The sequence below is a fragment of the Brachyhypopomus gauderio genome, chromosome 7 (assembly GCF_052324685.1).
Source record: "Brachyhypopomus gauderio isolate BG-103 chromosome 7, BGAUD_0.2, whole genome shotgun sequence".
Lineage (NCBI taxonomy): Eukaryota > Metazoa > Chordata > Actinopteri > Gymnotiformes > Hypopomidae > Brachyhypopomus > Brachyhypopomus gauderio.
The window spans coordinates 10,332,386-10,344,885 of NC_135217.1; the positions used below are offsets into that span (position 1 = coordinate 10,332,386).

Here is a 12,500-nt window from a genome sequence, read left to right on the forward strand (position 1 = left end):
AAATACATCACAAACAGCATGTACATATCAGAACTGTGCATGAAACGTGTGTGCTGTGTGTGTGTGTGTGTGTGTGTGTGTGTGTGTGTGTGTGTGTGTGTGTGTGTGTGTGTGTGTGTGTGTGTGTGTGTGTGTGTGTAGGGTAACTCTGGTCTGGGCTTCAGTATAGCAGGTGGTACTGATAATCCTCACGTTGGAGATGACCCCCAGCATCTTCATCACCAAGATCATACCAGGAGGGGGCAGCAGCTCAGGATGGTAGACTTAGGTAACAAACACACACACATACTCTCTCTCACACACACACTGACATACACACACACACACACACACACACACAAAAACTTCAATAATGTGAAACCACCTGGGTGCCTGAGCTAACGTGCACCCTCGTGTTCTCCTTGAACACTCCTGCACACTCTCTCACCCACAGAGAGGCGGGGAGCAGGGGGTGAGACGCAGGGGTAGGAGTGATGGTGTGGTGTATCTGAGTCTAAATATAACCCAGCTCTCCTGCTCACACCTCTCCTCTGTCTCCAGTCGTCTCCAAAATGTGTTTGTGGAAGCCTGGAGAATCACCTTCAGTCTTAACATAGACACCAATTACCCACAAGACACACACACACACACACAAGCACAACCCTCCAAACCTAGACACCTCCTCAGTTTATCAGTAATCAGGCCTTTCTCACTAATACAACTCTCTCTCACACACACACGCGCACATGCATACCCACACACACACACACACACACACACACACACACACACACACACACACACACGGTGTCCTGTAGAGCAGGCCTGTTCTCCTGCGCAGTGTGGCTGTCCTGTGGATGGTCTCTGAAGGGTAGGTCTGCGTTGCTGGGAGCAGAAGCACACTGGGGTTAGTACAGTACTGCCCCACAGTGGGGTTAGTACAGTACTGCCCCACAGTGGGGGGAGCAAGACACACTGTCTTCACTTTTCCTGGGGTTTTATTTGTTCTTGTTTTTGTTCTATAGAAGACAATTACCAGAACACTGAGGTCCCCTTCTCCTTTCTCTCTCTCTCTCTCTCTCTCTCTCTCTCTCTCTCTCTCTCTCTCTCTCTCTCTCTCTCTCTCTCTCTCTCTCTCTCTCTCTCTCTCTCTCTCTCTCTCTCTCTCCCCAACTCTCCTCGAGGCTTTTAATAGCTACAATTATGGTAATAGAAATGTATCTGCTGGTTTTCAGAGCCTATGAGTAGGCAGACCTAATAAATATGCATGACCATTCCCAGACAGGATTTGTTCTGTGGTTCAGACCCAGGCAGGATTTTATGTTGAGGACACGCCTACATGCGACAACCTATTACATGGATTGACTGCTCAAGGTTTGAGCTATGTCCTTCAAACTCATTAAAGTTATAACGTAGAACCGTTTATTGAACTGTGATTTCATCATGAGCACAACAGGATGGCAAGGGTTCCTCTCTGCCTTTAATAATGGTAGAGTGGTAGTGATGGTAGTGTGTAATAATGGTAGCGTGGTGGTGATGGTAGTGTGTAATAATGGTAGAGTGGTGTTGATGGTAGTGTGTAATAATGGTAGAGTGGTAGTGATGGTAGTGTGTAATAATGGTAGAGTGGTAGTAGTGTGTAATAATGGTAGAGTGGTAGTGATAGTAGTGTGTAATAATGGTAGAGTGGTAGTGATGGTAGTGTGTAATAATGGTAAAGTGGTAGTGTGTAGTAATGGTAGAGTGGTAGTGACGGTAGTGTGTAATAATGGTAGAGTGGTAGTGATGGTAGTGTGTAATAATGGTAGAGTGGTAGTGATGGTAGTGTGTAACAATGGTAGAGTGGTAGTGATGGTACTGTGTAATAATGGTAGAGTGGTAGTGATGGTAAATTGATGATAAATGAATGACAATAATAATCAATGCAAACATAATGTCAGTGAATCAGTAATAAACAGAACAGCAATGTTGTACTTAGTAATGCCAAGATCAAACTACGTGATATTTTTGTCAGATTAGACTATAATGGTAGCATAAATTCTTGCTGAGTCTTGGTTGTGAAACTGTAAACACTATGTCTGATGGCGTCCAATCATTATTCACATCCTTGCCCATGTGTATAAACCCATCCGGGAAGAGGGTCAAGAATTTGTTGATCGTAGCTAGAACCATCCACTGACATGGGATATTTAAGTGCTATAGCATCTCTCTCTCTTCACCATGGTTAGAAATGTGTATTAGAGAGAATTCTGTCATCCTATTGGTCAACATCATTATGTCATAGGAGTTGTCAAACACATCACTGTGTTCCGTTACATCACTGTTTGATTACATCACACTACAAGGCCTGTTCCTCAATCTAAATGCTCAGGGTGAATTTGTGTAGTCTGACCCCAGCATGGCCTGTCAAAAGGACCAAACCTGAGGGGTCCCTCTTCTGATTCCACCCACCAGGGTGAACGACAGCATCCTGTTTGTGAATGACGTGGATGTTAGGGAGGTGACCCACAGCCAGGCTGTTGAAGCTCTCAAAGAAGCTGGCGCTATCGTCCGCCTCTACGTCCTCCGTAGGAAACCTGTGGCAGAGAAAGTCACCGAGATCAAACTCGTCAAAGGTCCTAAAGGTAGGCTTGTGTGTGTGTGTGTGTGAGTGAGGGGTGTGTGTGTGTGTGTGTGTGTGTCATGTTTAGAAACCTTTGACACTCCAAGTATAACATGTTCAAACCAGTCTCTCTCTCTCTCTCTCTCTCTCTCTCTCTCTCTCTCTCTCTCTCTCTCTCTCTCTCCCTCTCTTGCAGGTCTGGGCTTTAGCATAGCTGGGGGTGTGGGTAACCAGCACATTCCAGGTGATAACAGCATCTATGTCACCAAGATCATCGAAGGTGGGGCAGCACATAAAGATGGACGGCTACAGATCGGCGACAAGATACTAGCGGCAAGTTTACACACACACACACACACACACACACACACACACACACACACACACACACACACACACACACACACACACACACACACACACACACACACACAGCCTCACTACAGTAATAACGGTGTACTGGATGAATGGCAGTATATATTAGATGTGATAGTTCTATAAGATCTTGCCACAGTGCACCGTAGACCCTTAAGGTCAGCTCAGTGTCATACTCTTTAAAACACTGACCCCTATTGGCTGACAGAGGAACTCCAGTCTGAAAGAACCTGATCAATTCTTTATTTTAGGCTTGTAACCGAGACAATATTCAAAGGCATTTAATTAAAGACACCACAGTGTCGATTCATGTGAATAGTGTGTGTTAATATTCTAAAACTCTAATCTCTGTTTCAGATGAATGAGTGGGTTTGTAATGTGTAGTCCTGATCTGTGCCTCAGGTGAATAACGTGTGTTTGGAGGACGTGATGCACGAGGACGCGGTGGGGGCTCTGAAGAACACAGCCGAGGTGGTGTACCTGAGAGTGGCCAAGCCCAACAACCTCTACCTGACCAACAGCTACAACCCTCCAGACCTCACAAGCAGTGAGTCAGCATGTCTGTTTGTGTGTGTGTGGACATGGGCTAGGAGGTTAAAGCCCCAGTCACTAGAACTTTGTGTGTGTTTTCTCTCCAGCGTATTCATCACACTTGGACACTGAACTTAGCCACCCCTATATGGGCTCAGATTACCCACAAGCCCTCACTCCCACCTCACCGAGCCGATTCTCTCCGGTGCTGCACAGCTTGATGGGAGATGATGACCTGACCAGGTAAGTGTTCGCTTTTTGGTAGGAGGAAGAATGGGTCAACAGCAGTACCTCTGAAAGATCCAGATCCTTTCTCTCTGTTTATTACTTCTACAGGGAAATCTCACTATCTGTCTCTCTATCCCCCCTTTTCTCTGCCTCTTTCCCTCTACCTCTCTCTCTCTCTCATTCTTTCAGAGACCCAAGGCGTGTGTTGATCCACAGAGGATCTACAGGTCTGGGTTTCAACATCGTAGGAGGTGAGGATGGTGAGGGGATCTTCATCTCCTTCATCTTAGCAGGAGGACCAGCAGATCTGAGCGGAGAACTGCGCAAAGGGGACCAAATACTGAGTGTGAGAACACACACACACACACACACACACATATTTATATAAACATTTGAACAGATAAAATATGACAAATAACCATAGCCTATTTTCAGTCAAGACTTTAGTTAACTCAATCTAAAAATCTAATAATTGACTGAGCTCAGAACTTCCATGTCCGGTTTATGTATTAAATGCCATAGATGTTCCCACATATCGGTGGGTTTGGGAAACGGATGTGTTGGATATCTGGCGGATATCTTACATTACCACTGGATCACCGCTGGCTTATCCAGGGTGCATTGATTTACAGCACAGCCTCCTGCAGTAATGAGAGGACATGGGGCAGCCCAGAGTCTCTTGTAACATGTAGCATACAGCATCTTGAGAGCTGAAGAGTTTAATACAATGGATTGAATACGATGGTTTAATAGGCAAGGCATGATGTTAGCCTAGACAAAGATGTCTGCTGTAAAATCTGCTCTGTTTCTGATCAATATGCATTTAGCTGTTTTTGTTTTGTTGGTTTGTTGACTTGTTGACTGATGTGAAGGATGATGGACACTGGTGCTTCTTTGCTCAGTTGTAGTTATGTACTCTAATAGTTCAGTGGTTATGTACTCTCATAGTTCAGTAGTTATGTACTCTAATAGTTCAGTGGTTATGTACTCTCATAGTTCAGTAGTTATGTACTCTAATAGTTCAGTAGTTATTGTAACGTTTTAACAGGGAAGGGGTGACGCAATAGCGGGTTTTGAATATTTAATAAAAGACACCAAACAGAAGCAGAACAACCAGGCATAAGGAGAAGCGAACAACGTGAGGAGGACTCAAACAATGACATGGGGTATACACTAACAGCAATAGTTAAAAGGGTTAACGAAGCACGCACATACACAAGCAATGAAACATTTAACCAACCAAAGAATACTAACACTGGAAAACCAACAGTGACACTGACCAGCACAGGCGTGTGAACAATAATCTAAACAGAGAGACAGCGAACTAAACACAAATACTACCAAACACGTAGGGAGGGGAAGAACGGAGAGTAAAAGCAGATGAGAACAAAGTAAACATATGTGAACAAGACAGACGTATAACACGAGCCGAAGACTAACCTGGACCGGACAGCAACACACGCTAAGAACACAGGGCAACTCTACCTACAAACCAGAATCATACAGCAAGAGGGAAAAGGAGAGCACGGGGCAAGGCGAAAGGGAAACAGAACAAACAATGACCGACACGGAAGCAAAACACTCGGGGGTTTTTATACACTGGAAACAAGACGGTGAAACGAGACTCAGGTGTGTGTGACCAATGACGAGGGCGTGACAGACAGAGGGAGGAACAAATGGGAGCGGGGAGCTAGGCGGGACCAGGGAGGAGGGAGGGGCTGGACGTGACAAGTTATGTACTCTCATAGTTCAGTAGTTATGTACTCTAATAGTTCAGTGGTTATGTACTCTCATAGTTAAGTAGTTATGTACTCTAATAGTTCAGTGGTTATGTACTCTCATAGTTCAGTGGTTATGTACTCTCATAGTTCAGTAGTTATGTACTCTAGTAGTTTAGTAGTTATGTACTCTCATAGTTCAGTGGTTATGTACTCTCATAGTTCAGTAGTTATGTACACTAAAAGTTCAGTGGTTATGTACTCTAATAGTTCAGTGGTTATGTACTCTCATAGTTCAGTGGTGATGTACTCTAATAGTTCAGTGATTATGTACTCTCATAGTTCAGTGGTTATGTACTCTCATAGTTCAGTGGTTATGTACTATCATAGTTCAGTATTTATGTACTCTAATCGTTCAGTGGTTATGTACTCTCATAGTTCAGTGGTTATGTACTCTTAATTCAGTGCTTATGTACTCTCTTTTTTCAGTAGTTATGTACTCTCATAATTCATAATTCATACTCTCGTAGTTCAGTAGTTATGTACTTTCTTTTTTCTGATGTTTTGAACTCTTTGTGTTCTGTAGTTATGTACTCTCGTAGTTCAGTAATTATGTACTCTCATGTGGTGGTTATGTACTCTCATAGTTCAGTGGTTATGTACTCTCATAGTTCAGTAGTTATGTACTCTCTTTTTTAGCAGGTATGTACTCTCATAAATCAGTGGTTATACACTCTCATAGTTCAGTAGTTATGTAATTCTCTTTGTTCAGTAGTCATGTATTCTCTTTGTTCAGTGGTTATGTACACTCTTTCTTCAGTAGTTATGTACCCTCTTTATTCAGTGGTTATGTATTCTCTTTGTTCAGTAATCATGTATTCTCTTTGTTCAGTGGTTATGTACACTCTTTGTTCAGTAGTTATGTACCCTCTTTGTTCAGTAGTTATGTACCCTCTTTGTTCAGTGGTTATGTATTCTCTTTGTTCAGTAATCATGTATTCTCTTTGTTCAGTAGTCATGTATTCTCTTTGTTCAGTAATCATGTATTCTCTTTGTTCAGTAGTCATGTATTCTCTTTGTTCAGTAGTCATGTATTCTCTTTGTTCAGTAGTCATGCTTGCTCTATCTTGTTCTAGCTGTCTTGTTACATTCAGCTGCCTATCTAGTGGTCACAAATACATCAAGACTGGAGCAAATATTCAGATTCAAATACATTGACAGAAGTCTCATTAAATTCTGATTTCATATTCAGATTAATCTATAGGATACACTAATGTAAACACATTGTAATGTGTATATGTAGTGTAGTATGTATGTGTAGTATGTATATTTTGTGTGTGTTTAGTATGCATAATATGTTTATTTGGATGTGTTGTGTGTGTGGGGTGTGTGTTGTGTGTGTGGGGTGTGTGTTGTGTATCTGGGGTGTGTGTTGTGTGTGTTGTGTGTGTGGGGTGTGTGTTGTGTATCTGGGGTGTGTGTTGTGTGTGTGATGCAGGTTAATGGCGTTGACCTAAGAGCTGCTACACATGAACAAGCTGCTGCTGCATTAAAGAACGCAGGACAGACTGTTACCATCATCGCCCAGTACAGACCAGAGGGTAACACACACACACACACAGGACAGACTGTTACTATCATTATCACACTGCCATTCAATATAATTTGTCACTTTGTGTGTGTGTGTGTGTGTGTGTGTGTGTGTGTGTGTGTGTAGAATACAGTCGGTTTGAGGCTAAGATCCATGATTTGCGAGAGCAGTTGATGAACAGCAGTATGGGTTCGGGGACCACCACACTGAGGAGTAATCCTAAACAGGGCTTCTACATCAGGTACACACACACACACACACACACACACACACACACACACACACACACACACACACACACACACATACATACTGAGGAGTAATCCTAAACAAGGCTTCTGCAGCAGGTACACACACATAAAGACAAATGCACGCACCCTGAGGAGTAATTCCCCCCTCCTACACACACACACACACACACACACACACACACACACACACACACACACACCCTTCGTGCATGGCCTCTGCTGTGTTAAAGGCTACAGTGGGGAGTGGTAACTCAGTGCTATCGTACAGTTTAATTCATTTAGTTAAACCAATAAAACCTTCATTACGTGCAAACAGCACACAAAAGAACAATTCCTGTTCTTTGTCCAACACGACGGTGGGTCTAAAGTGTGTACACAAACTAATTACACACAGAATATTAGCATGTTCCCTGGTGGTTTACAGTCTGTTTGTATAAGTACGGCTGTGCATATGTCGGTAAATGAAAAGTGAAACATACATGTTCTCACAGTCTCATTTCAGGCTTTAATGCTCGTCCTCCTGTCATTATCCCCTGATGTCCTCTTCCTCTCTGCTGCGTCTGCCCCAGGGCTCTGTACGACTACGATAAGACAGCAGACGGAGGGTATCTGAGCCAGGCTCTCAGCTTCTGCTTCGGCGACGTGCTGCACGTGCTGGACTGCAGTGACGAGGAGTGGTGGCAGGCACGTAGGGTCAGTCCGCAGGGGGAGGCCGAGGAGGTGGGCTTCGTCCCCAGCAAGAGGAGGTGCGTGTGGGGCGGGGGTGGGGGGAGTGGGGGGGGGGGGGGTGTGAGTGTGTGTGTGTGAGGTTGGTGTGTATATGAGTGTGTGTAAATGTGAGGTGTGTGTATATGTGAGTGTGTGTGTATATGTGAGGTGTGTATGTGAGAGTGTGTGTAAATGTGAGGTGTGTGTATATGTGAGTGTGTGTGTATATGTGAGGTGTGTATGTGAGAGTGTGTGTATGTGAGGTGAGTCTGTATATGGGTATGTGTATATGTGAGGTGAGTGTGTATATGAGAGAATGTGTGTAGTGTGAAGTGTGTGTATATGTGAAGTGTGTGTGTATATGAGAGACTGTATGTATATGTGAGGTGTGTGTGTATATGAGAGACTGTATGTATATGTGCGGTTTGTGTATATGTGAGGAGTGTGTATATGAGAGACTGTATGTATATGTGAGGAGTGTGTATATGAGAGACTGTATGTATATGTGCGGTTTGTGTATATGTGAGGTGTGTGTATATGAGAGACTGTATGTATATGTGAGGAGTGTGTATATGAGAGACTGTATGTATATGTGCGGTTTGTGTATATGTGAGGAGTGTATATGAGAGACTGTATGTATATGTGCGGTTTGTGTATATGTGAGGAGTGTGTATATGAGAGACTGTATGTATATGTGAGGAGTGTGTATATGAGAGACTGTATGTATATGTGCGGTTTGTGTATATGAGAAACTTTGTGTATATGTGAGGTGTGTGTATATGTAAGGTGAGTGTGTATATGAGAGATTGTATGTATATGTGAGGTGTGTGTATGAGAGAATGTGTGTATATGTGAGGTGTGTGTATATGTAAGGTGAGTGTGTAGATGAGAGGTGTGTGTGTATATGTAAGTGTGTTTGTATATGTGAGGTGTGTGTGTGTATGAGAGACTGTATGTATATGTGAGGTGTGTGTATATGTGAGGTGTGTGTGTGTATGAGAGAATGTGTGTATATGTGAGGTGTGTGTATATGTAAGGTGAGTGTGTAGATGAGAGGTGTGTGTATATGTAAGTGTGTATGTATATGTGAGGTGTGTGTATATGTGAGGTGTGTGTGTGTATGAGAGACTGTATGTATATGTGAGGTGTGTGTATATGTGAGATGTGTATGTGTATGAGAGAATGTGTGTATATGTGAGGTGTGTGTATATGTGAGATGTGTATGTGTATGAGAGAATGTGTGTATATGTGAGATGTGTGTGTGTATGAGAGAATGTGTGTATATGTGAGGTGAAGCCAAACAGCTCACATACTCATTCCATCCTCCTCTTCCTCCCCCACTGTGCTTCTCTGTCAGCAGGGCGGAGAGAAAGGAGTGGTCTCGCTTAAAGTCCAAAGAGCGGGTAAGTTCTTGTGGGACCAGTGTGTTCTGGGTTCGGCCTTCTAGAGAAGAGCCTGGGTCTGCCTGTCCGCCTGTCTTTTAAACTTTTACATTCACTTCTCGAGTGGTTAATTAGCTGAAGACACTGACTTTTTTAAACAGAAAAAGAAATCCGTCTGCAGAATACACACTCTGCCTCATCACACATGCATTTCCTCTGGTGTAGAAACACTTCCTGTTTTAGCATGCTGCCATTTTATGCAAGCTATCAAACAGAGCGCTCAGAACACTCTGTTGGCAGGAGGGCAGAGAGCTGTCTAGTCCCGGCTCTGCCAGGCCTGCCTGTCTGTCTGGCTTTAGGAGGAAACAGCCATTTATTATTCTCTGTGCTGTCTTGTGCGTGAGGTTTAAACTGTCAGACATGTGTGCGTGTGTGTGCGTGTGTGTGCGCGTGCGTGTGGGTTTTATACTCTGGGGACTGGTAATAAATGGAGGTGTTATACAGGTGCTACTCTAGTCTGTTATTAGCATAAATACATAATTGTAGAGTCTGCAGTCTTCACAGGGAGATCCACATTTACACACACACACACACACACACACACACACACATATACTCACCTCTTTTGGGCTTTGAACACATACACATACATTCATACACACAGGGGGAAAAATATAATCTCCTTCTCATACACCCACCTGTAAGAGCTGTTTTTGGGAAGTGTCCCATTTATCTGAGAGAATAATCCAGCAATCCTACACCTCAATAATCCAGCAATCTTACACCTCAGTAATGCAGCAATCCTACACCTCAATAATCCAGCAATCCTACAACTCAGTAATGCAGCAATCCTACACCTCAGTAATCCAGCAATCCTACACATCAGTAATCCAGCAATCCTACACCTCAATAATCCAGCAATCCTACACCTCAGTAATCCAGCAATCCTACACCTCAATAAACCAGCAATCCTACACCTCAATAATGCAGCAATCCTACACTTCAATAATCCAGCAATCCTACACCTCAGTAATCCAGCAATCCTACACCTCAATAATCCAGCAATCCTACACCTCAGTAATCCATCAATCCTACACCTCAATAATCCAGCAATCCTACACCTCAGTAATCCAGCAATCCTACACCTCAATAATCCAGCAATCCTACACCTCAGTAATCCAGCAATCCTACACCTCAGTAATCCAGCAATCCTACACCTCAATAATCCAGCAATCCTACACCTCAATAATCCAGCAATCCTACACCTCAGTGATCCAGCAATCATACACCTCAGTAACCCAGCAATCCTACACCTCAATAATCCAGCAATCCTACACCTCAATAATCCAGCAATCCTACACCTCAGTAATCCAGCAATCCTACACCTCAGTAATCCAGCAATCCTACACCTCAATAATCCAGCAATCCTACACCTCAATAATCCAGCAATACTACACCTCTGTAATCCAGCAATCCTACACCTCTTCCCTGCAACAACTGCAACAACTGTTCTTCTCCATAACCAGCTTATGATTTCTTTTAACGCATGTATGAGTTTTTGAACAGAATGGTGTTTTGTGTTTGCAGGACCGTGGTCGGGATACATTAGGGTCGCAGGGTAAGTGTCTGTACCAGCACCGCTTTGTCCACACCGGCCGGGCTGGTGTCACGCGGCAGGACTGACTCTCTGTGGATCTTCCTCTCTTCCAGGAAGAGAAGAGTCGGCGCACAGTTACGAGACGGTGACGCAGGTGGAAGGTGAGGGGGAGGGGCCAGATGGAGTGGGAGGGGCTTGACTACATCAGTCCATTCAGCACACAAAGCGATCATCAGTGAAGTGATGAGTTGAATAAGATGTGTGCGCATACGTTTCTGTTCCTGTGAGACCGAGAAAGAGAGACGTCACGGTCTCTCTCTGGCAGTCTCCTCATCGCGAGGCTGTCGCCGCTTTTGTTCGCAGTGTAGTGTCGGCAAGGACGTAGAGCTTCTGAGTGTGACAGACACCCAGCCGTGTGTCACCCACTTTCCTCACACCATTCGCCTACTCTTTAAACCAAAGGGCTGGTGTCGGGGTGGGTTCACTTTCAGCACCATGGACAGCAGTTAGCTTCTCTAGATCAGGGGTAATCAATTAAATATTTCCGCGGTCCATTTTTGGCAGATAGCTCAGACCTTAGGTCCGGGTCCGCGGTGGCGAACGACAGTTGTTGAGCGGGGGGGGCGGGGGGGTGGCGAACGAAATTTGTTGAGCGGGGGGGCGAACGTAACACTCAAATGGCAGGAATGTGATTGGGTCCGGACAGGACGGCGTTCGGGTCCGGATCCGGACCACGGTCCGCCATTTGGTGATACCTGCTGTAGATCCTTCTGGGAGGGGGGATGATGTCAGTTAGGCGGATCCGATCATGAATCTGGACTGGGAGGTGATCCACTGCTCTGAACACCCTGCCCTGACACTGTCCTGGATCAGGAGGAATCAAGCGGAGGAACCATCCTGGCCACATGCAAACGTGTACATGTACCACCTGACACTGGCCCAGGAAGACACATACAAGCAAATGCATTTTTTAATCATTACACATTACATCACATTACAGCATTTCTTGATGAAACGATGCACTGTTGCACTGTTCATAAAAGCAATGTGTAATGTTCACACAGCTCACAAATATCACATCAGGGTATATCATAAGCTGTTGTTTGCATTCACAGTACACAGGGGCCCTCTTGCAGTGTGGTACATACAGTCTAATCAGTTCACCATAGCTTCTCAGTAAGATGAATGGTTACTTATCTTTTCATAGGCATAACTTTGTTGTGAAACACACACATGGGAGAAGAATTCAGAAAGAGTGTTACATTCAGTTCATCTGCCCTTCACGCTAACTAAAGAGTGTCTGAAGAGTGTGTAGAGGAGAGAGTGTGTAGAGGAGAGTGTGTGTAGAGGAGAGAGTGTGTAGAGGAGAGAGTGTGTAGAGGAGAGTGTGTGTAGAGGAGAGAGTGTGTAGAGGAGAGTGTGTGTAGAGGAGAGTGTGTAGAGGAGAGTGTGTGTAGAGGAGAGAGTGTGTAGAGGAGAGTGTGTGTAGAGGAGAGTGTGTGTAGAGGAGAGAGTGTGTAGAGGAGAGTGTGTGTAGA

At 44.3% G+C, this 12,500-nt stretch overlaps 1 protein-coding gene across 2 annotated transcripts in view; it reads left to right on the forward strand.

Moving 5' to 3' along the window:
* The first annotated feature begins 2,783 nt into the window (after nucleotides 1-2,783).
* Nucleotides 2,784-12,500, forward strand: part of dlg4a (discs, large homolog 4a (Drosophila)) — a 16,006-nt gene continuing 6,289 nt past the window's right edge. Inside the window, exons 1-10 of one of the 2 annotated variants that reach the window (XM_077011545.1) lie at nucleotides 2,784-2,914; nucleotides 3,359-3,503; nucleotides 3,595-3,730; nucleotides 3,905-4,061; nucleotides 6,932-7,034; nucleotides 7,151-7,265; nucleotides 7,845-8,021; nucleotides 9,341-9,386; nucleotides 10,953-10,983; nucleotides 11,076-11,123. In XM_077011545.1, the coding sequence (XP_076867660.1) occupies nucleotides 3,386-3,503; nucleotides 3,595-3,730; nucleotides 3,905-4,061; nucleotides 6,932-7,034; nucleotides 7,151-7,265; nucleotides 7,845-8,021; nucleotides 9,341-9,386; nucleotides 10,953-10,983; nucleotides 11,076-11,123 (931 nt within the window). In that variant the 5' untranslated portion in view covers nucleotides 2,784-2,914; nucleotides 3,359-3,385. The remainder of the gene's footprint in view (nucleotides 2,915-3,358; nucleotides 3,504-3,594; nucleotides 3,731-3,904; nucleotides 4,062-6,931; nucleotides 7,035-7,150; nucleotides 7,266-7,844; nucleotides 8,022-9,340; nucleotides 9,387-10,952; nucleotides 10,984-11,075; nucleotides 11,124-12,500) is intronic. The other variant, XM_077011547.1, reaches the window with a different exon arrangement.